The sequence below is a fragment of the Gobio gobio genome (genome assembly GCF_949357685.1).
Source record: "Gobio gobio genome assembly, chromosome: 4".
Classification (NCBI taxonomy): Eukaryota; Metazoa; Chordata; class Actinopteri; order Cypriniformes; family Gobionidae; genus Gobio; species Gobio gobio.
Window position 1 is genome coordinate 22341103 of NC_137100.1, and position 25066 is coordinate 22366168.

The 25066-nt window shown below is 38.0% G+C and overlaps 2 protein-coding genes across 2 annotated transcripts; both read right to left on the bottom strand.

Moving 5' to 3' along the window:
• Window positions 1-3261: 3261 nt before the first annotated feature.
• On the bottom strand, window positions 3262-4022 carry cmlc1 (cardiac myosin light chain-1). Its single transcript, XM_079816179.1, has one exon. The coding sequence runs from the start codon at window positions 3974-3976 to the stop codon at window positions 3386-3388; it is 591 nt and encodes a 196-aa protein (XP_079672305.1). The 5' UTR covers window positions 3977-4022; the 3' UTR covers window positions 3262-3385.
• A 1812-nt stretch (window positions 4023-5834) lies between these two features.
• On the bottom strand, window positions 5835-24872 carry ak5l (adenylate kinase 5, like). The gene is made up of 8 exons (XM_079814431.1): window positions 24541-24872; window positions 20072-20258; window positions 11292-11465; window positions 10272-10444; window positions 9670-9783; window positions 7163-7354; window positions 6907-6993; window positions 5835-6814 (listed from the first exon to the last, which is right to left on the bottom strand). The coding sequence occupies exons 1-8, from the start codon at window positions 24598-24600 to the stop codon at window positions 6794-6796; spliced, it is 1008 nt and encodes a 335-aa protein (XP_079670557.1). The 5' UTR covers window positions 24601-24872; the 3' UTR covers window positions 5835-6793.
• Between the last annotated feature and the right edge of the window lie 194 nt (window positions 24873-25066).

A 25066-nucleotide genomic window follows, 5' to 3' on the forward strand; every position in this document is an offset into this window, starting at 1 on the left:
CTTTTGTTATTTCTCAGTAAACCCATGTGCCCCCAAAGAATAAAATATACGTCTGGACATCAATGAATAATAAACTGTTGTTTGAGATAATAAAGATGTTCGAGCTTAGTCTTGAAGGCCACCATTGCTTGATCATGTGCCAAACATCCCCCAGAATCGACTACAATTTCAGGTCCATAGGTTTCTTGTGAACTTAAACTCTTCTGCCATATGTACGTCCCAATGTGAACCTATATACACATACACACACAAAAAGACTCATTAGTTGGTCAGACGTTGTCTTTGGATCCGAACTCAGCTAAATCTCTGTCAGTGGTCTTTATGTCCTGAAAGAACGTATAAAAACAACCGTACACATCTCTAAAATAAAACATACTTTGTCTCTTGGGGATGAAAAGAGACAAAGCTGGTTAGAGCTCAGTCCAGCCAAAGAAAACAGCCTTTTGTGTGTGACAGATTCACTTTTGGACCTATTGTCGAACCTAGAGAATCAACCACGCTTTTCAAATCTGAGAGGCTTGTCAGTTCAACCAACAAGAATCAAACTTTGAGGTTTCGTCTCGCACTTTGGAAAACTGACCACCTAGAAGTTAAATAGACCAAATGACTCACAGGATATTTAACATGAGAGATGTGGCATATGAAAATGGAAAAGGACACATGCCTGATAGACATAATGTGTGTGGTGACAGGAATGAGTATCTGATTGATGGGTGACTGCTTTTTTTGGGTTTGTTTGGGATGTAACAGAGGGGAAGTACAGATGTGGTGTCAACCGGGCCTGCCAGGGCATTACCTGTCACCATAAACAAACTCTGCTCTCATAAACAATGAAATAAAATCCTTCCTTGGACTTACCTGCGGTTCTGTTTTTGCTCTCCTGATTGAGCATAGATGGGGAAAATCCAGTGAGCTTCAAGCTGCCAAAGCTGCAAGCAAAAGGGGGTTGGTTAGCTGCCATCATAACTGCAAACAGATATAAATCGCACGAAAAGCGAATCTCATGGATTCACAAGCATTTAAGTCTTGGCGAAACTTCTAAGCATCTAAATTACTCATTAAATGCAGTTATAGATCATGAAGAATGTAGTTATGCCGAGAACATCGCAAAAATCTCAGATATGGGAAGACCGTGGAGGAATCCCGCCAAACATAATGTTATAATATGGACAGCGTGTGTTTATTTTCACAGCATCAATATAATGAGGAAAAGGTGGATTTACAAGAACAAGATGCGTGACCACTACAAGGAAAAGGGCTCAGGTATTTTTCTGAGGTTCAAAGCTGCAAAATCAGCCTTCTTTATCGCTTATAAAGTTAGAAATATGACCACTCTCCCCCCTTCCAGGAGTATTACACACGGATCTATACAGATTCAAGTACAACATGTACCCTACTTAGCCAATCAATGTTATAGTCACTATGTCCTAACCTTAATTACAGTGAAATTGAATGCAGAACAGCCTAGGGTGCCTGTTTGAGGATGTGTGCTGATGGTCTGCATTTTATAAATTTGATATGTATCATCTGAAATAAAATAAGATTGCAAAAATTAATCACACGGTGCTGCTCTTCAAATAGACCATAGCCATTATGTACAGGAGTATAATCAATAGCAGAAATAGCCATAATTGTGCTGATACTACCTAAATAATAATAATCAAAGTCCACAAGTTTGATCATTTGTTACTTCAAAGTAACTGATAGGGCCTATAGGTACAACTATGAACCTTTATTAAGTTAATATTTTCACTTAAGTTCTTTTTTGAACTCCAAAGGTTCAATCTCTTCTAATGCTGACTACACGTACTGGAAATGTTCTACTTCCCACTTCTTTTTTTCTTGAAAATACATACAAAATTTGTACACAATATATTGAGACATAACACACACAAAAACAACAGTATAGACAAACACTTATATAGTGGGAGATGAAGGAGAGAGAAAAACAAAAAAAACAACAAAAAAAACAAAAAAAACAAACAAACAAACAAAAAGGTCGTGAAAAGAGAAATCTTGTAATTAGAATATGTCTTTAGGGAGTAACGTTAGTTAGATTTTATTTTAAAGGGTTTTTAGTAATGTATTAATTTCACCCATTCGGTGGTAGTCCCCGTACTTTCCACTTCTGAAGTCGTGATTACGAGCTCATTGCATTCAAATTATGACTTGAGAGGCGTTCATGTCCTATTTTATAGGGAACTAACGTCAACGTTAGTACGATAATTCCGATAGCACGTGAAGGTAGCATATGAGTACACTCGACTTCGCATTGCACAAAAAGTTATTCATGGTGTAAACATATTCGTTGGACTATAAAATAAGTCTTTACAATCACACACTCAGCATTCTATATTGTGCGCTGTTTTCCGAGTATGCGGTTGTGTTACTGTGACAAATACAGACACTGTAGGCTACGTGCTAATTTACCAACCTGATAGCTAGCAACTGATCTTGTTTTTATACAACAGTTAAAAAAGACGTCAATATTCCTTAACTTACCGTTGTTTATCCGTTTTCACTCCGACATTGGAATATCCTATTCCCAAACAAATCCACAAGTGAACGTTGTTCATCTCTGAGAAAGTGTTAACTTCCCTAAATGAATCAGTGTTTTTTTTTTCAGTGACTCATTCATAAAAGCAGTCGCCTGCTGAATGAATCCATGAATTAATATTTTACTATTTACAGCGTCTAATGAATCAGAAGTAGGCTATTGCACATTCACATAAAATAAGATTAGGCCTTCTGCGTTGCAAATAAGGTCTAGCAGCCTATAGGCCCGCACATGTAGAAAAACAAAACAAAACCAATATTGTGGCCAAAAATGCGTAAAAGATAAATAATTAGATAATAAATTTAACTAAATAATTTCACTAAATTAAAAAGTGAATTAAAAAGATTTACCTAAAACGAAGGACAAATTAATCAAATTAAGAATTCCTAATTCAAGACCATAATAACTATTATTTTTTATGTATTTCATGTGAAAAAACAAAACAAAAAAAACAAGCAAGCTGAGTGATACAAACTTGCATCGCTGCTCAGCAAATCAAATTCTAGGTAGGCCAAACTTTGCATAATTGCTTATAGAAAACTAAGAAAAATACTTCTTAAAGGGCATCATTGTGAAAACTGCTTTTTGTATACTGTAGAGTATAGCCTAGTAGATCCAGTAGTTAAAGTAACTTCCTTCTCATACACATCTGAGTTTGACATCTCAACAACAAGATTAACAGAACCAAAAATCTCAGACGAAACAACATTTGGATGGTTTTTATTTAATGCTTTCCAAGACATACAGACAAGACATATTTTCTTTCCAGTGTTTTGACAGTTGCCATTTAGAGTTCCAATTTCATTCGGCAATCTTTGCAGCTTCAGCTCACCCAGAGAGGATGTGCTTGATGAAGGACGTGTAGTTAATGCAGCCGTTGGCGTCTTCTTGTCCGGCCATCAGACGGTCCACCTCATCTTCTGTCATTTTCTCCCCAAGTGTTGCCAAGACATGACGGAGCTCAGCACCCATCACTGTTCCATTTCCTTCTTTGTCAAAGACTCTCAGACCCTCAACAAAGTCCTCAAATGTCCCCTGGTCTTTGGCTCTTGAGATATGCTGCAGCATGGGCAGAAACGTCTCAAAGTCCAGGTATTTGGTGTTCATATCTTCAGCCTTAGGCTTCCCCAGCACGGTCAGCACATCAGCATTGGTAGGGTTGTGACCCAGAGCCCTCATCACTTCTCCACACTGGGAATACCTTATCTTCATCTCGCCCGTTGGCGTCTCGTCAAAGAGAGTGAAGGCATCCTTGAACTCTTCAATCTGGTCAGCAGTAAATTCCAGCGGGATAGTCTTCAGGTCCAAGTCGGGCTCTTTGGGTGTTTCTGGAACCGGGGCAGGAGCTGGGGCTTCTTCTTTCTTCGGCTCTGGTTTTTTAGGCTCTGGTTTCTTGGGCTCAACTTTTTTCGGTGCCATAATGCCGATGCTGAGAGTGGAGATGGCAAAAGCTGGGAAATGTGTTGTAAGAGCCCCTGTTGGGCTTTTATACTGACATGTCAGAGTGTGTGATAAAGCTTATCAGAACTGGAATAGTGGCAGACTATATAAGGAAATGAACTGGAAAAGACTTGAGTGCTGCTCATAGCATGTTGAAATGTGTTTGTCCAGTAGATAAGACCATACCATCCCTTTACCCCAGTAAAATTAACACATTTCTTAAATGTTCTTAAATGAGCCTTAAATGAACCCCTGCTGCAGTAGATTATTTTTATGGCTTTTTATAAACAGGAAAATTATGTTAGTTTAGGAACAGTAAAATGAAAATGTGTTTATTCACATTTAATAACTTTATGTGAGGAACAGACCAAGATGTAAGGCATTATTCACTGATAATGTTCACTTCCAGGTTGTTGACCACTGCATGTGACTGGATTGAGTCATTGAGTGAGTTGAACTTGAAAACTGGATCAGTTTGATTCGTGAACAAATCATTCTGTTCAGATTTGATAAAGGGATAGTTCACTCAAACATGTCTTCATTTACTTTATTTTGAAGTGTATTGGTCAAGTCAAGTCACCTTTATTTATATCGCACTTTTTACAATACAGATTGTTTCAAAGCAGCTTTACAGTGATAACAGGAAAATAAGGCAACAAAGTTTGTTTCGGCTGTACAGCCGCTCTGGAGAAAACAGTGATGTCATCGTCCAACTCAGTTCAATTGTCATGCAATGCAGGCAGATCAGTAATATTGTTGAATATTTAGTGTCCCCAACTAAGCAAGCTAAAAGCCAAAGGCGACATGCGTTTGTAACCAAACAGTTGATGGGCCACATTGACTTCCAAAGTATGGGGGGGGGGGGGGGAGGGGGGTACTATGGAAGTCAACAATTGTTTGGTTGCCGACATTCTTCAGTCTTATTTTGTGTTCAGCAGAAAAAAGAAATTCATACAGGTTTTGGATAACCTGAGTAAATGGTGACAGAATTTACATTTTGGGTTGAACTATGCATTTAACTAGATCAGCAAAAAAGATTAGACAAAAAAAGAGGTCCCACTTTATATTAGATGGCCTTAACTACTGGTACTTACAGCAAAAAATAAGTGTTTTGCAATACAATATGAACACAATAAGTATACAACATAGGGTGTCTCTAGGGTTACATAGAGTGAATGTCAAGAGTGCCAGGAAATACCTATTTATATAAATATATATATATATATATATATATATATATATATATATATATATATATATATATATATATATATATATATATATATATATATATATATATATATACACAGTGTATATATATATAAAGTGTAAAAGTTCAAGAACTTAAAAGTGGATCAGACTTTAACAAAGGTTTTAGTGTTCAGTAATTCTGTTCAGGCTCTTCTGTGTCCTAACTAAATATGTTAGTAAGAACATGAAGGAAGAGATTTTTTGAATAACATTCAGAACATAGTGCATTTATGTCATATGATGCAGTATTTAAAGTTGTTCATTTCAAACCTGAAATTTGAAACATTGAAGTTGTACATTGAAACCTGTATTTTACACAAGTATGGAGGAGTCTCCAACTTGTGCCATAAGAGCTGCAAGTATTTGCCAGGCAGGTGATAAGCTTGGATCTATTCTGAGAGCCAGCACATACCATCACTCTGTCACAGTGATGCTGATTATAACACAGTATTTTAAGCGCACTTAGCAAAAAATAAAGATAAGCTACCATTTTCTTTTTATGGTAAATGTTATTTAGTCTAATTTAAAGCGTACTCAAAGCTTGTTTTTCCAAGCATTTTTAAATAGACTTTTTTATTTATTTATTAATGAGTAATTTGTTAAAATGGAATGAGTGGGTATTTTTGTAAATTGCTATGAAATAACTTTCTTACCAGTGAGGATATTAAACAAATTATTTTTAAAGAATATAAGTCTGCCATCTAGTGGCTAAAATGTGCCACATTTTTTGGGCCAGAAAATGTCCATCTACAAAGCAAAGTGAGTGTAGAGATTTTATTGCTATGAAATGATACTTAACTGTACTACTTGTTATTCCACTGTATCATCTTTCAATAAGTGTGTTTCTATACTCAGTATTTAAAGTAACAGTGTTTTGGCACTTGGTCAAGGTCTGTCAGCAAGGTCAGAAAGTCTGAGGTCCCACTGTGAGAAAGTGGCACAGCTGGATTGAACATCTATTAATGAGAACACAGCCTGAGGACACATCTGCAGCATCTCTTATTTATCTCTGTCCAATGTGTTCATACTGTGAGTGTGGAGAAAAATGAAACTCACAGCAGAACAGCAGAAACACTGTATTAATCAGTAGTCATTTAATCCATTTTAATGTTTGTTGTGGGAATAGGTGAGGTAATATGTTTAAAAACAGTTGATATTGTTGTATTTGACATTGATATTGTATTATACGTTTGTGCATTTTTTTAACAACTCACATTATTTCTGGATTGACCTCTAAATATACATTAATAATATCATGTCAAAACAACATTACAATTCTAAGTGAAAAAACGGAGTGAGAATGTTGGAAAAAAAGGTTCTGCTCTAAAGTTAAGCATTCTTATTAAAGTACTGCAAAAGTTGTACAGAGGAAATTCACAGTGGAATACAAATAGAGGGAACAAAATAAGCGCAAGTGTCCCTTTTCACTGATCCTCGAGTTTTATTAATGAAAAATAGTGGAAAAGGAACATTTGGCAGACTGTTTTTAAATTACATTTAGGACTTAATGGGAGCAGCTGTGGGTTTGGATGTGTAGACGTCCCTCTAAAGATCCTCAGTACTGCTCTGCAGGGAGAAAATAACTTTTATGAAGTAAAAAAATAAATAATTAAAAACACCAACTGTAGAATATACTGTAACTTTTATTCAAAACCTACTGCATTCGTGTCACAAGGGAACAATCTTTCCTCTACAATGGCACAAATATCTGTGAAAATATCATCTTCTTCTCGATCCGCATCAACCTGACCAAGCAGAGTGAGACAGAATTGTGTTTCACAGCATTAAAATGGAAATATATGATTATTATTGTTATTATTATTAAACCAGCGCCTGTGATCAGAACAGCATGTGCTGTCAAAACCAGCTGAATTCAACAGTTAACATAAAAATAAGCAAAAAACACCATCTTACCCTTACAATAAGTCCTCTCTCCTGGTAGTACTTGGCTATGAGTGTGATATTGTGTTTGAAAGTATCTAGTCTCTTCTCAATAGCGTGAGTATTGTCGTCGGGACGGCCCTGCTGGGACGCTCTTTTCTCTAAACGCTGCCGGAGTTGCTGATTAGAGCAGGCAAGCAAGATCACCAAGTCTGGAGAGCCAATCTGGGGAACCATGAGTGTCATTTACTGTACATCAAACATTGCCATAACATACTAAAGGTAAAAACTATAAACAAAACAATAAAGATATAGTTCTAAAAATCATTCTCAATTTTAAAGAATAGCAGAGTTCACACCACAGCTATAACGATAACAGCACAGAGAATATATCATTGGAATCACTATGAGAACGATTTTATCCCGCTGATGAATGATAAAAACATTGACAGCCAATCGGAATCCATCCTGCTTTGAGAGCTTGAGCATTTAAACACACATAGAATAAACAGAATGATATCGTCTGCTGGTGTGGACGCTAATATAGATACAGTGCATCCGGAAAGTATTCACAGCGCTTAATTTTTTCCACATTTTCCTCATTTCTATAAACAATATCCCATAATAAAAAGGTGAAAGAAGTTTGTTTCAAATGTTTGCAAATTTATTAAAAAATAAAAAACAAAAAAATCACATGTACATAAGTATTCACAGCCTTTGCTATGACACTCAAAATTGAGCTCAGGTGCATCCTGCTTCCACTGATCATCCTTGAGATGTTTCTACAACTTGATTGGAGTCCACCTGTGGTAAATTCCGTTGATTGGACATTATTTGGAAAGGCACACACCGGTCTATATAAGGTTCCACAGTTAACAGTGCATGTCAGAGGACAAACCAAGCCATGAAGTCCAAGGAATTGTCTGTAGACCTCCGAGACAGGATTGTATAGAGGCACAGATTTGGGGAACGGTACAGAAACATTTCATCCCTACAGTGAAGCATGGTGGTGGCAGCATCATGCTGTGGGGATGTTTTTCAGCGGCAGGAACTGGGAGACTAGTCAGCATCGAGGGAAAGATGAATGCAGCAATGTACAGAGACATCTTTGATGAAAACCTGCTCCAGAACGCTCTGGACCTCAGACTGGGGCGAAGGTTCATCTTCCAACAGGACAACGACCCTAAGCACACAGCCAAGATAACAAAGCAGTGGCTACGGGACAACTCTGTGAATGTCCTTGAGTGGCCCAGCCAAAGCCCAGACTTGAACTCGATTGAACATCTCTGGAGAGATCTGAAAATGACTGTGCACCGACGCTCCCCATCCAACCTGATGGAGCTTGAGAGGTCCTGCAAAGAACAATGGGAGAAACTGCCCAAAAATAGGTGTTCCAAGCTTGTAGCATCATACTCAAAAAGACTTGAGGCTGTAATTGGTGCCAAAGGTGCTTCAACAAACTATCGACCAAAGGCTGTGAATACTATTTATATGCAATAATGTGATTATTATTATTTTTTTTTATATAAATTTGCAAAGATTTCAAACAAACTTCATTCACGTTGACATTATGGGGTATTGTTTGTAGAATTGAGGAAAAAAATTATGAATTTAATTCATTTTGGAATAAGGCTGTAACATAACACAATGTGGAAAAAGTGAAGCGCTGTGAATACTTTCCTGATGCACTGTACCTTTAGAGTAACCATCCTTGATGTGAACGGGCCTTAAGACATGTATTTTGTAGGTTATATACTGTATAGACAAGGGATGTCCAATCCTGCTCCTGGGGGGCCACTGTCCTGCAGAATTTAGCTCCAACCCCAATTAAACATGCCTGAACCAGCAAATCAAGGTCTTATTAGAAACATTGAGGCAGATGTATTGAGGAAAGTTGGAGCTAAACTCTTCAGGACAGTGTCCCTTCAGCCTGGGATACACTGCACAATTTTAGCAATCATATAAGATCATCACAAATCACACTTGATCTATTAAACTGGGTACGACATGTATGTAGACTGTACAATGATGACACCTATTGACTCGTAGGCTATGATGCACGTTTCTATAGAAGAATAAAATGTCATCAGCATTTGTATTAATGGTAAACTAAAAGACCACGATGAATCACACGTTGGCAGTTGTATTTTTTATGTGTCATGAAAAAAGGAGGACGCGGCGAAAGAGGAAGAGAAAAGATTTTGAGGTAAGCAGTTTTAAGTTTTAGCATAATGACGCATTGATTTCATGACGTAGGTCAATATAGCAGCAAACACACTGTGCGATGATCATGCTGAATTTCTGGCACTGTCAGAAAATTGTTGTAGGCTATCTTTGGTCTCAAGACTGTGACAACGAGCGTCTTTGAACCTCTCTCATTATACGACACAAGACAACCGATTAGGAGCCACGATCACAGAAATCTCCACGATTGTTTCACAATGGCAGTCTTTCGTCTTGGACAGCTGAAAATCGTGTCCCAGGCTTTCAAGAGCAGGTTTTGACACCCCTATTATAGACCATCAGAAGGAATATCTGACCTGCTCCTCAAAGGTGAACGCCTGTGAGATCTCTCTGGGGAATCCATCCACAATGTATCCTTTAGCATCCTGCTTCTTGATAAACTGTTGTTTCAGCTCTTCAATAGTCGTCTCCTAAAGCATATCATGTCAGAACAAGACTAAGGTGACCTTCTTCATTTAATATAGTAAGGACACTACTCAAAAGTTTGAGCCATTTATTTGATCATCGAAACAGTAATATTGTGAAATATTATTACAATTTAAAAATACATTTTAATATATTCAAATGACAGCAAAGCTTAATATTTATTCATCATTCCAATCTTTAGTGACACAGGATCCTTCAGAAACCAAAATTTTGATTTGGTGCTGAAGAAACATTTATTACTATTAATAATGTTGATAACAGTTGTGCTGCATACATTTTTTTTGTGGAAATTGTGATAATCTTTTTTCAGGATACAAGACATTTATTTGAAATAGATAGCGTTTGTAACAATAAAAACGGAAGAAAAGTTTTTTTTTTTTATCTTACTGACCCCAATTTTTTCAACGGTAGTTTATGTAAAAATCACCGTAAATACACCATAGCTGCAAAAAATCACATCAAATTTCCAAACCTGAGGTGCCAGTTCTCCATTGGCAATGATCTGAGCAATCAGCTCCCATTTCTTGTCACTGGGAGCATGATGCAGCAACTGGTTTCTTAAAATTTCCCCCACGGACACATGCTCGAAATCATAGCGTTGTGCAATTTTAGCTGTCTGAGTGCCCTTCCCGCTGCCAGGTCCACCTAGGAAATATTATAGCAAATCCCTCTTTACATCACAGAAACAGCACAATGGAAATGTTCATTTCAAATTAAGTAATAGGGGTGAGAATCTTAAGGCACTTAACGATTCGATCCGATTCTGATTCTGGGAGTAACGATTCGATTCCCAAAACAATTCTTAACATACATTTTTGGTAACTAATTATCCTGCTGTGCAAATACATGCACTTTACATTTTAACCAAAATTGGAGCCAATATGTTTTTTGTTTATAGTTAGAATATCTGTTTGACAGTATTGCCATATTAAAAATGATTATGAAGATTTCTTTCAACACTTTTATTTTATTAACAAAGTTATATTCAAAATTTACAAGCTCTAAAGAAACATAGTAAGTCATACAATTGCAAAGAACAATCATTAAGAATAAAAATGTTTAAGAAAAAAAAAATTTCATGAAGAAAAACTGCATAAAAACTGCATAAAACGTGCGGGTGTTGAACCCTCTCACCGGGAAAAGTGTCCACACGGGTGAGACGCCCCTGAGCAGGTCGTAGTTTGTCCATTTTATCTTAAAACGAAGCCAATTCACCAGCATACGAACGTTCGCCTATCAACGTGTTGTTCTGTTTGGCCGGTGACAGCGCACACACACACAATGGTGAAGTGGCCGTTTGAATTTAATTTTTGAGAATCGATTCTGAATCGTTAGATAACGAATCGCGATGCAACGATGCATCAATCTTTTCTCCCACCCCTATTAATTAATCTTAAGGTCTGCTGAATTTTATTTCATACAGCTTAAAGAGTTTTAGAAAAAGATGAATTCAGAAAAAGATGACTGAAAATGACCAGTGATGACCACTCACCTATGATGAATATGATGTGTGGCCGTGGTTTAGATGGGTCAAAGACATCATACTCCTGTATGAGCCCTGAGGACTCTGTCATATCTGAATCACTTTCTATGGAGAACTGGGCTTGAATTGGTGGCAGCCTATCATATCGACGATAGGGCCCAGGACCAGGACCAGGACCACCATCTGTGGAATGAAACAGATTACATTCATCGGTCATACATATGACCTCAGATGCATTCTTTAGGCTAATTCACACCGCACAGACAGACGGCAAGAGACTTTTTTCGGTTTTTCGGAGTCTGTCGCCTGTCTCATTTAATCTTCTCATTTTCGGGTCTTGGAATGATGTAGCCTACTGTAATCTGGTGACTGTCGCCGTTGATCGGCATCTGTCGGTCCACTGTGAATTAGCCTTTAATTTGATAAGAAGCCACACAATATGTTTTTAGACTTTCATTATTGAGATATTTAGGTAATTTTCAAACATTTGAACCATCTTTAAAGGATTAGTTCACTTTAAAATGAAAATTAAAGTCATCCTAGGTGTATATGACTTCTTTCTGGTGAACACAGTCAGAGTTATATTAATAAATATCCTGAACTTAAAACGTTATAAAGTAAAATATCCAGCTTCCGTATTCAAAATTATGAAAAAAGTGTAACTGGCGTGATGTAGGACGTAGAGTAGGCGTTTTGAACTGAGAGAGGCGTTACACTTTCTGCGTAAGTTGAATACAGAAGGCGGTCTGGTAGAAGCTAGATATTTTACTTTATAAAGTTTTAAATATGGATATTGTTCTTACAAAACCCCATCGCTTTGCTTCAGGAGGCCTTTATTAACCCCTCGGAGCCATGTGGAATACGTTTATGATGGATGGATGCACTTTTTTTGAGCTTCAAACTCAATGGACCCTGTCACAGCCATTATAAAGCTTGGAAGTGTTTGTGTTCATCAGAAAGAAGAAAGTCGTATACACCTAGGATGGCTTGAGGGTGAGTACATCATGGGGTAATTTTTTATTTTAAAGTGAACTACTCCTTTAACTTTCCTACATTTGCAATGTTTTTATTTTCACAGATGTCCTTCAGATTCACACCCAGAATTATGGTTACTTAAAGGGATAGTTCACCCAAAAATGAAAATTCTATCATTAATTTGTCACCCTCATGTTGCTTTAAACCCGTAAAACTTTCGCTCATCTTCGAAACACAAATGAAGAACTTTTTGATATCTATTTGAAATCTGAGAGCTCTGTCCCTCCGTTGACAGATACACAACTACTGTCACATTTTAAGCTTATTTGTTCATGTTTAGATTTTGTTTTTGTTCTGGGGCCCGTTCTTCGTACCTCGCTAACTCAGTTAGCTGGATTTGATTGTTGACGATTTGGCACGATCTTGGATTGTTTGGTTCTTCGAAGCTCATCCTGGACTTGCTGCCATAGTAACATGTCTGTAAACTTAAACCTGCTCGGGAGCAGGCTTATTTCATGTAAACAGGATTAGATTGCATCTTGAGGTGATACTTAAAATCTGTCCCAGCCACTGCTACTTTATCACAAGAGTGCATTACTGAACCAGGGGCAATAATAATAATTTTAAATAATAATATAAAAATGTTATATTGTATATGTATATGAGAATGTGTAATACTATAGATACAGCCACTTGATTGAGCGATTTATTTGTGATGGAATAATTACTTTATATAATTTTATTTTTATTGGTTTACACACATGTTGTACAGTTAATCTGAGCCGTGCAAATTGCTCCGTGCTTCAAATTGAATTAAAAATTAAATTACAACATTGAAATAAAAATGTAAAGGGTGTACAAATACTGTATAAAATCATGAATATAAATAGTTGGTAATCATGTAAAAAAAAATTAAAAAACATTTATCTATTATAACTTTTATGTTGGTTTGGTCGTTTGGCTGTTTCCTTAAAAAGGTTCAAAAATTCGTGGGTTTTTTTTGTGTAATTTGTCAAGTTTTTTGCCAGGTGGCTTTTTAATTATATGATGTCATAACGTTGCTGTCTTGACGCCAGCCAATCGCTGCATTGCTGATCGTGGTTTCGAGTATCGATGCATCTGCCCTCTTCAGGGAAAAAAAGAACGCTCAGTAATCTTAGATCATTTAATCCAGATATTTTAATCCAATCCGCAAATTCGTTAGAAGAACCAAATTAGCCAGAGATCAGTTATCACGATTAAAAGATCTGGGATCTGTCAAATCATCTTAGATGTATTAAGCGAGGTACGAAGAACAGGCCCCTGTTCATTGTTAGTTCTATGTTATGCTATGGTTGGTTGTTCTGCTCGTGTGTCTTGTTTTCTGAAGTTCTGTGTAAATTAAAAGTTAAAACTGCTGCACTTAGATCCTGCATTCATTACTGCAACCAACGGGGTCAACTAAAACTTTGACACTTCAAAAAGTTCATAAAGAGATCGTAAAACTAATCCATATGATTTGAGTGGTTTAGTCCATATTTTATGAAGAGACATGATTTAAACCTTTTATTTAGATATAAACATTCATCAACTCACACATAAGTTGTGGTATACACAAGCGCAAGCATGTTCATTAACCAATGAGGTCATTCTCGTGTTACGCATCATGTTTGAGCTTCTGCATGAACCAATGAGGTTCATTCTCGTGTTACGCATCATGTTTGAGCTTCTGCAAGAACCAAAGAGGTTCATTCTCGTGCTACGCATCATGTTTGAGCTTCAGCAAGAACCAATGAGTTCATTCTCGTGTTACGCATCATGTTTGAGCTTCTGCAAGAACCAATGAGGTTCATTCTCGTGTTACGCATCATGTTTGAGCTTCAGCAAGAACCAATGAGGTTCATTCTCGTGTGTCACGCTGCACGTTTGAGCTTCTGCAAGAACCAATGGCGTTCATTCTTGTATGTTTACGCAAGAACAAATGAGGTTAATTCACGTGAGGTTCATTCTTGTATGTTCAGCAAGAACAAATGAGGTTAATTCACGTGTTACGCAGTGTGTTTGAGCTTCAGCAAGAACCAATGAGGTTCATACACAAGCGCAAGCATGTTCATTAACCAATGAGGTCATTCTCGTGTTACGCATCATGTTTGAGCTTCTGCAAGAACCAATGAGGTTCATTCTCGTGTTACGCATCATGTTTGAGCTTCTGCAAGAACCAATGAGGTTCATTCTCGTGTTACGCATCATGTTTGAGCTTCAGCAAGGGAACCAATGAGGTTCATTCTCGTGTGTCACGCAGCACGTTTGAGCTTCCACAAGAACCAATGAGGTTTATTCTCATGTTACGCCAAAAATTTGAGCTTCTGCAAGAACCAATGAGGTTCATTCTCATGTGTCACGCAGCACGTTTGAACTTCCCCAAGAACCAATGAGGTTCATTCTCGTGTGTTAGGCAGCACGTTTGAGCTTCCACAAGAACCAATGAGGTTCATTCTTATGTCTCACGCAGCACGTTTGAGCTTCCACAAGAACCAATGAGGTTAATTCTCATGTGTTACGAAGCACGTTTGAGCTTCTGCAAGAACTAATGAGGTTCATTCTCATGTGTTACACTGCATGTTTGAGCTTCCACAAGAACCAATGAGGTTCATTCTTGTGTGTTACGCTGCACGTTTGAGCTTCTGCAAGAACCAATGAGGTTCATTCTCATTTGTTACGAAGCACGTTTGAGCTTCTGCAAGAACCAATGAGGTTAATTCTCGTGTGTTACGCTGCACGTTTGAGCTTCCACAAGAACCAATGAGGTTCATTCTCATGTGTTACGAAGCACGTTTGAGCTTCGGCAAGAACCAATGAGGTTTATTCTCGTGTGTCATGCAGCACGTTTGAGCTTCCGCAAAAAACAATGAGGTTCATTCTCATGTGTTACACTGCACGTTTGAGCTTCAGCAAGAACCAATGAGGTTCATTCTTGTGTTTACGCAGCACGTTTGAGCTTCAGCAAGAACCAATGAGGTTCATTCTTGTGTGTTTACGCAGCATGTTTGACCTTCAGCAAGAACCAATGAGGTTAATTCACATGTTACGCAGAATGTTTGAGCTTCCACAAGAACCAATGAGGTTCATTCTCATGTGTTACGAAGCACGTTTGAGCTTCCCCAAGAACCAATGAGGTTAATTCTTGTGTGTTACGAAGCACGTTTGAGCTTCCACAAGAACTAATGAGGTTCATTCTCATGTTATGCAACACGTTTGAGCTTCTGCAAGAACAAATGAGGTTCATTCTCGTGTGCTACCCTGCACGTTTGAGCTTTCAAAAGAATCAATGAGGTTCTTTCTCGTGTGTCACACAGAACGTTTGAGCTTCCACAAGATCCAATGAGGTTCATTCTCATGGGTTACACTGCACGTTCGAGCTTCCGCAAGAACCAATGAGGTTCATTCTTGTGTGTTACGCAACACATTTGACCTTCAGCAGGAACCAATGGCGTTCATTCTTGTGTGTTTACGCAGCACGTTTGACCTTCAGCAAGAGCAAATTAGGTTAATTCACGTGTTACGCAGAATGTTTGAGCTTCCACAAGAACCAATGAGGTTCATTCTTGTGTTACGCAGCACGTTTGAGCTTCCCCAAGAACCAATGAGGTTCATTCTTGTGTGTTAGGCAGCACATTTGAGCTTCCACAAGAACCAATGAGGTTCATTCTTATGTCTCACGCAGCACGTTTGAGCTTCCACAAGAACCATTGAGGTTCATTCTTATGTGTTTACGCAGCACGTTTGAGCTTCAGCAAGAACAAACGAGGTTCATTCTCGTGTGCTACCCTGCACATTTGAGCTTCCACAAGATCCAATGAGGTTCATTCTCATGGGTTACACTGCACGTTTGAGCTTCCGCAAGAACCAATGAGGTTCATTCTCGTGTGTTACGTTGCACGTTTGAGCTTCCACAAGAACCAATGAGGTTCATTCTTGTGTGTTACGCAACACATTTGAGCTTCTGCAAGAACCAATGAGGTTCATTCTCGTGTTACGCAGAAAGTTTGAGCTTCAGCAAGAACCAATGAGGTTCATTCTTGTGTGTTACGCTGCACATTTGAGCTCTCCATGATGAAACTTTCAGGCCTCTGCCCACACACCAGTTGATCTAAATTGCATGTTTGAGCTTCCGCAAAAACCAATGAGGTTCATTCTCATGTGTTACACTGCATGTTTGAGCTTCTGCAAGAACCAATGAGGTTAAATCTCGTGTGTTACGAAGCACGTTTGAGCTTCTGCAAGAACCAATGAGGTTAATTCTCATGTGTTACGAAGCACGTTTGAGCTTCTGCAAGAACCAATGAGGTTAATTCTCGTGTGTTACGTTGCACGTTTGAGCTTCTGCAAGAACCAATGAGGTTCATTCTCATGTGTTACACTGCATGTTTGAGCTTCTGCAAGAACCAATGAGGTTAATTCTCGTGTGTTACGCTGCACGTTTGAGCTTCCACAAGAACCAATGAGGTTCATTCTCATGTGTTACGAAGCACGTTTGAGCTTCGGCAAGAACCAATGAGGTTTATTCTCGTGTGTCATGCAGCACGTTTGAGCTTCGGCAAGAACCAATGAGGTTCATTCTCGTGTGTTAGGCAGCACGTTTGAGCTTCCACAAGAACCAATGAGGTTCATTCTCTTGTTACGCAACACGTTTGAGCTTCTACAAGAACCAATGAGGTTCATTCTTGTGTGTTACGCAGCACGTTTGAGCTTCAGCAAGAACCAATGAGGTTCATTCTTGTGTTTACGCAGCTTGTTTGAGCTTCAGCAAGAACCAATGAGGTTCATTCTTGTGTGTTACACTGCATGTTTGAGCTTCTGCAAGAACCAATGAAGTTAATTCTCGTGTTTTACGCTGCACGTTTGAGCTTCCACAAGAACCAATGAGGTTAATTCTCATGTGTTACGAAGCACGTTTGAGCTTCTGCAAGAACCAATGAGGTTAATTCTCGTGTGTTACGTTGCACGTTTGAGCTTCTGCAAGAACCAATGAGGTTCATTCTCATGTGTTACTCTGCATGTTTGAGCTTCTGCAAGAACCAATGAGGATAATTCTCGTGTGTTACGCTGCACGTTTGAGCTTCCACAAGAACCAATGAGGTTCATTCTCATGTGTTACGAAGCACGTTTGAGCTTCGGCAAGAACCAATGAGGTTTATTCTCGTGTGTCATACAGCACGTTTGAGCTTCCCAAAGAACCAATGAAGTTCATTCTTGTGTTTACGCAGCACGTTTGAGCTTCAGCAAGAACCAATGAGGTTAATTCACGTGTTAAGCAGAATGTTTGAGCTTCCACAAGAACCAAGGAGGTTCATTCTCATGTGTTACGAAGCACGTTTGAGCTTCAGCAAGAACCAGTGAGGTTTATTCTTGTGTGTCATGCAGCACGTTTGAGCTTCCCCGAGAACCAATTAGGTTAATTCTCGTGTGTTACGAAGCACGTTTGAGCTTCCACAAGAACTAATGAGGTTCATTCTCATGTTATGCAACACGTTTGAGCTTCTGCAAGAACAAATGAGGTTCATTCTCGTGTGCTACCCTGCACGTTTGAACTTTCAAAAGAATCAATGAGGTTCATTCTCGTGTGTCACACAGCACGTTTAAGCTTCCACAAGATCCAATGAGGTTCATTCTCATGGGTTACACTGCACGTTTGAGCTTCCGCAAGAACCAATGAGGTTCATTCTCATGTGTTACACTGCATGTTTGAGCTTCTGCAAGAACCAATGAGGTTAATTCTCGTGTGTTACGCTGCACGTTTGAGCTTCCACAAGAACCAATGAGGTTCATTCTTGTGTGTTACGCAACACATTTGAGCTTCTGCAAGAACCAATGAGGTTCATTCTCGTGTGTTACGCAGAAAGTTTGAGCTTCAGCAAGAACCAATGAGGTTCATTCTTGTGTGTTACGCAACACATTTGAGCTCACCATGATGAAACTTTCAGGCCTCTGCCCACACACCAGTTGATCTAAATTGCTTTAGAAAGGAAATTAATGAATAGAGATAGAGATGAGAAAAGCACACATTTTACAAGCTTTCAAGCTTTACCCCACAGGTGGGGTAAAATGCCCCAACTCTTACAAAGTAATTTGCTTTATAAGTTTACAGCAAAATACAAGCATATTTTAGCTTAAAATTTAAAAGACAAGCCAAAAGAACAGTAGATAAATATGAATATTATTAATGAACCATTTTGAAAATCAACCTTTTTGAAATTGTTTGCCAATGCTAACTGGCTGGCTAACTAGCTAGCTGATGCTAATGTGAGGTCATTTTTAAATATAAAGTCCAAATATTTTTATTCAACCACTTAGTTAGATTACATTTGATGGAAGAACTAAGAATGTGATGTTCAGAACATGGTAACTACAGTATTTATGAGAGTGGGAAGCGATGCTCCCTGGGGGCATTTTATCACAAGTGGCTGGGGGTGTTTTACCCCACAGACTAGGTTTGAAAACAAAGTTATGTCATTCTGAAAATATAACTATATTTTCCTTAAATAACAATTACTCACTAACTACAGGCCTTGCTCTTCTAATATCATATACAACTGTGAAAAACAGCAAGCTTTAAAACTTTTTTTCTTACTGTTCAAAATTATATCACTTAACGTGAAATCCGTTTTCTCTCAGGTACGTCAGCAGTGTAAGCTTTGCAGTGAAAACTTCTACATTACTCTGGTCAAAGTAGCCCATAGCAACAACAAAAACGTATCTTGTTAAGTTTGACTTTATCTAGTAATTTTTTTGGGAAAAACAGTAGGGGGGCATTTTACCCCATGGGGGCGTTTCCCCCCACTCTACCCAAACCATGACACAGCATGTTTTTAGCTTCCACAAGAACCAATGAGGTTCATTCTCGTGTTACGCAGGACGTTTGAGCTTCCACAAGAACCAATGAGGTTCAGTCACATGTTACGCAGCACGTTTGTGCTTCTGCAAGAACCAATCATGCTCATTCTTGTGTGTTACGCAGCACATTTGAGCTTCCACAAGAACCAATGAGGTTTGTTTTTGTGTTACGCAGCATGTTTGAGCTTTCGCAAGAACCAATGAGGTTCATTCTCGTGTGTGACTAATAATGACCCTTTTACATTTTACATTCATTCTTGTGTGTTATGCAGCACGTTTGATCTTCCACAAGAAACAATGAGGTTTGTTCTCTTCTCACACACCAAGCAGGTTCAGTTGAGCTTGAATAAATGAATAAAAACCTAAATTCAATCTGTTCATCTTATAAAGCAATCGTGTCTCTTCAGAAAATTTGGACTAAACCACTCAATTCATATGGTTGAGCTTTATGATCTCTTTATGAACTTTTTGAAGCGTCAAAGTTTTAGTTGCGTAGCTCTCAATGGAGAGTACAGAAACCTGTACTCTCCATTAGATTTCATAAAAAAGATTTTCATTTGTGTTCCGAAGATGAACGAAAGTCATACTTGTTTGGAATGACATGAGGGTGAGTAATTAATGAAAAAAAAAAAAACACATTTTTGAGTGAACTATCCTTTAACTGCTGGCTTTTTATCTAGATAATGTGGTTATTTTCGGGATTCAGAGGCCAACAACAAAAAAGTACATTAATATAATTAATTTTGAGTTCTAATGCTTTAATAAGCATAAAACTATCACAAAAATAATATTGTTCAATGTATAATTCAATAAAATGAGAAAGCTGCTAAAAAGCCAATGCAACTAAAATGCAAGTGTCATTTGAAAGTATATCCATCATGTACACAACTAACTATTTTATTTCTAGCTAAGATAACGTGCCTTCAAATTGGCTAAATTACCGAGTTTGCAGGGGGCTTTCTTCCCCTGTGCCGGGGTGATTGGTGGTAGAGGTTTTCGATCAGGTGTAATGAAAGTGTCCCAGGCCACACATTCAGGACCGCCGAGGTCTCGTGTTTTCTGCAGGCAACTCTCCAAGAATGCCAAAGGGTCCTCGGGCCTGTGGTACATCAGCCCTGTTAACATGCTCTGCGAGATACACACAGAGTTCAAATAATTTTACTATAGGAAATGCTTACATGCTTGTTTCACAAATATGAATCTGTATTTCTTGTAAAGAAAATCTTTTTTGTGTAAATGACTTTCATCATGTCAACATTTTATACAGTATCACTGACAATTGTGGCCTTTGAGATATCAAGAGTATTTCCTTGCTTTTTTGCCTCAAAACAAAGAAGAACATGACAACATGATATTTTTTTGGTTTATTAGCCAAACGCAGCTAAACGATTTCTAAATGGTAAGACAGAGAGGGAAAAAATGAATAACAATCTAGGGGGAGAAAATAATAATTGCAAATTGTTGTTCTGTTCATCCCACACATGTTAGCAGTTCATACTCTGGGCCATTCAGAAGGACATGGAATGGAAAATCTGAGCTCTAAATAATCAGCTGTTTGCTTCTTTTGATGCAAATAAAACTGCTTGAGAATTTACATCTCAATCCTCACTGGTATCAAACAGCTAAAGACATTCAACCTCTGAATAAAGGAACAGTGTCCGAGCAGAAACAAAAAGGCTGCATTTGCTAAAGGTATCAGTTTAATAATAGACCACAGCATATTTAAAGGGATACTATACCCAAATAATACAATTCTATCATGAATTAATTACTCACCCTCATGTCGTTCTAAACCCATAAGACTTTCGTTCATCTTCGGAACACACATGAACATATTTTTTATCAAATCTGAGTGATTTCTGTCCCTTCACTGACGTCTACGGAACTACCACTTTGACGCTTCAAAAAGTTCATCCATGTGAATTGAGTGGTTTAGTCAAATTTTCTGAAGAGACACGATTGCTTTATATAATGAACAGATTAAATTTAGGCATTTATTTGTATAAAACATTCATCAACACTCACCAGTTATAATAAACGGAAGCTCAAGCATGTTCACTTGACGTGTGAGAACCAATGAGGTTCATTCTCGTGTGTCACGCAGCACTACCGCAAGAACCAATAAGGTTTGTTCTCGTGCATCAAGCAGGTGCAGTTGAGATTAGCCTAAATTGAACCTGTTCATTACATAAAGCGATCGTGTCTCTTCATAAAATTTTGACTAAAGCACTCAATCTATATAGATTAGATTTAAGATCTCTTTATACAATTTTTGAAGCGTCAAAGTGGTAGTTGTGTATCTGTCTATGGAGGAATAGAACTAGATCAGATTTAATTAAAAATATCTTCATTTGTGTTCCGAAGATGAACAAAAGTCTTACGGGTTTGCAACAACACGAGGGTGAGTAAATGACAGAATTTTCATTTTTGGGTGAACTAACACTTTAGGACTAATGCAGTATCCATATGGAGAAAGAACATTAAAAACAAAGCTGCACTGCTCTCCATGATGAAACTTTCAGGTCTCTGCCCACACACCAGTTGATGTAAATTGCTTTACAAATGAAATGAATGCACACATTTTACAAGCTTGAACTCCCCAAAAACCACCCATCAACTTTCACAAACACACATGCAATCATGCGTCTTAAAGTATTGGTTATATTTTATCTGATCAGAATGTCAAGTCAAGTCAAGTCGCATGATTTCATCTCTTAAATGTCTTAAATTAGACTTTTTTAAATCTAATTTCAACTGTTCATCTCACAATAACTTAGCATGTCATATTTTTGACTTTTTATCTAATAATGAGGACTTTTAAAATCATATTTTCAAAATTTTATCTTATAATTATGACTTAGCATTTCATATTTTCGCACTATTATGACTTTTAAAATCATATTTTTTACTTTTTATCTAATAATGAGAACATTTAAAATCATATTTTCAACATTTTATCTCTTAATTATGACTTTATGAAAATTGAAATGAGCTGATCAGTAATATAGTTGAATATTTAATGTGCATTTGTTATGTAGGCTAGGGGTGAATTCAGGTTGATTGGGACACTTTCCCCAGTCATCTCAATGGCTCAAAGTCTCCCAATCAACCTGAATTTACCCCTACATATCATATAGCAATTTTAATGCATGAAAAGGATTGTGTGTGAGAAAAAGGTCTGAAAGTACTGGAATGTCTCCCAGCATGCAATGTGTGCAAAACACACATTCAAATATTTAGAATTGTCAATTTGTCAATTGTGCATGTCTTCGTATTATGGAAAGACCTTGCTATGAGGTGACAGTACAGTATTAACCACTGAGCCATCATGCTGGTGAGAAGTTACATTGTCCCATATCACGAATGCTATAACTGCATAACTGCAGTCAACAGTTTGACGTATCTACGCTGTTAAATAAAAGTCTGTAGACAAATGTTGTAACTTGTATGGCAGTGTTTGCAAATAAGTGTTACTGCGGACAGAGGATTAACTAGCAGATTGTGTAGCAATGCAATACATTGAAGAGCCAGATACAGAAAATGGCAAAGTTGTGTGCACAGCTGGCATTTAGGCGTACTAGAAAGGTCAGGGATTTGGTAAATTGTAAAAGGGTCATTATTAGTCATGCGAATGTAACTGTCCTGTCTGAAAACATAGTCTTAACCCTATACCCCTAAACCTAACATTAAAAAAACGTAACCATAGGGAAATGATTGGTGAATAGAAAATAGCACAGATGTAGAAGCATCTTACCCTGGTTGTAAGCATATATGAAAACACCATTTGACCAATTAATTAAATGTAACAGCTTTCAAATAAAAATAAATAGACACATTTGTAAGCTTTCAAATTTAAACAAGTTTTTTTTTGTTCTATACTAGCAACACTATTTGCTGTGTTGCTCTGAGCGTGATTGGTTAATCTGACCGTTATCCAGGAATCTGGTCAATTGACAACTGTGTGCGCCTTTTTCCGGTCAAGTTTGAATCCGTATGTTGGAGAGGGCATGTGTTGCTGCTCGGCATCTGAAGTACTACTTCTGTCGGCCTTCAGATGCACCAAGGATCCAGCCGATTGCTGGCCATTTGGAGGAGGATTGCTCTTTATCTGCGGTGTCTGTCACTTCTGGTGCAGAATCATGGATCTTTTGTTGTATGTTGTGATTTTACTTATTATTAAACTTATATAGCTAGGATTCTGAATGAAAAGACAAATGCTTGTCCACATATATTATCAGAGTTACATGGAGCCCACAGGGGTCAGTAGAATATTGTGGGAAAACATAATTTTATATTGATTTGGAAAATACAAGCTAAGATACAAAGCTAAGAGCAAACAGCACAATTTGTTTAGTTTCTCCACCAGTTTCAAAGGTAAAGGTGACTTCATCATGATAGTGAAAAAAATTCAAAAGAATAATGCCAGCAACTTTGCTCTGATGACAGTTTAAATAATAGTTGAAATACTTTACTTCCAACTTTCTAAATCTTCCTTGCACTATCTGCCGTATCTTTATGTACATGTGGTCGCAGATGGAGGAGTTTCAGAGATGTATATCTGGTATGCATTGCAGATGAACCTTAACCTGTGTGTTTGCATTCCTCAAGGAGCTGCGTGTTCGGGCACATGCAAGAATAGGACTGTTTCAGTTCTTCTCTCCCCCTCGCTCTCCATTGCCCACAATTCCTGAGTCACAAGCAAATATAAAGTATAGCTTGTTGCCTTGGTGACAGCCAAAAGTGTTGATGTGCTGAAACTCGTGTTTACAACCTTGTGCCCTGCCTGAACAGATGTGTCTTACAAATGGAGATAACCTACAATATTGTGCCTCATTTTATTATAGTATCAATTGGGAGATGGAAAGCTTGACAGAAGTGCTATGATCCTCCATGGACACAGTATTTTGTATGCAACTACATATCTCCCACACAAGCACTTGTTGAAGCAGTCTGAGGAGAATCTTCCCTCTTGCTGACAAGCTCGAGACCCTCTGCTTTTCCATTACAGCACCCTACTTGAGGATCACCATAGAGACACTTTCAAGTAGGCCTGTCTAATTTACCATGTAATTGTGCATGACAAATAGACATTGAGTTTTTGATTAATTCATGCTATCAGTTCAAATCTCATGTACAGCTTTGGTGAGGCCAGTTTCCCCAATAGATTCTTGATGTAAAGAGTGTTGATAGTAGAAATAGGTAACTACCAACTACGTAAGTATCACTTATTTATCATATTCTCTGAAGAACTCTGAGAAGAAGAGCTGAAAAGTGCATATTATGAAGGCATATGCTCACTTTGAAAGCACAGACTACATAATCAGATATCAGACAGGCAGATTTTTCCAGATGTGTTATTCTTGCAATATTATAAATAGATTTCAAGGCTTCTCCTGCGGGTGATCCTTACCTCAAAAAGGTGTGGGATCTGTCGTTTGGAGAGGTAATCCTTCGCGTCGTTTGTGTTCATTCTTCTCGGTTATCCAGAACAACGTTTGCAAGGCAGTAAAGCAGCAGCTGTGTCTTGTCTATCTGCTCATCTGTTGCGTTTAACCCTCAGAGCAGCTGTGCTGTCTTGCACCATCGCATCGTGATGTTCTTCGCTGCTTTGACGCCGATGACCTCCGGCGATGTCTCTATTCAACAGTGTAGTCACGCTCATGAATGCTGCGCTCAAAGTGACCCTTAGCAACGCCGCGTAGTCTCGAGTAATAGTCTAATCGATGCCGAATCTTTTGGTATAGCCTATACCGCGAGATACCCTATACCAGAGATACAAAAATAACTTTTTCTCTCGGTGTGTTAATGTGACAAAATTGTATGTTATCTAATTTGACAAAATATAGCCCAAATATATATTTTTTAAACATATGTTGTTGGGAGAAGTAGTAGGTTAAATCTTTAAGTGAGAAAATTACATGAAATAATCAAAGGCG

What these genes read in the sequence shown, in the direction of transcription:
- cmlc1 (XM_079816179.1), bottom strand. Translation starts at nt 3,976, where the DNA reads ATGGCACCGAAAAAAGTTGAGCCCAAGAAACCAGAGCCTAAAAAACCA.
- ak5l (XM_079814431.1), bottom strand. Translation starts at nt 24,600, where the DNA reads ATGAACACAAACGACGCGAAGGATTACCTCTCCAAACGACAGATCCCA. An exon ending in AGATCCCACACCTTTTTGAG is followed by an intron (nt 20,259 to 24,540) that starts GTAAGGATCACC and finishes TGTATCTCGCAG; the next exon opens with AGCATGTTAACAGGGCTGAT. An exon ending in CGTTCACCTTTGAGGAGCAG is followed by an intron (nt 7,355 to 9,669) that starts GTCAGATATTCC and finishes ATGGTTCCCCAG; the next exon opens with ATTGGCTCTCCAGACTTGGT.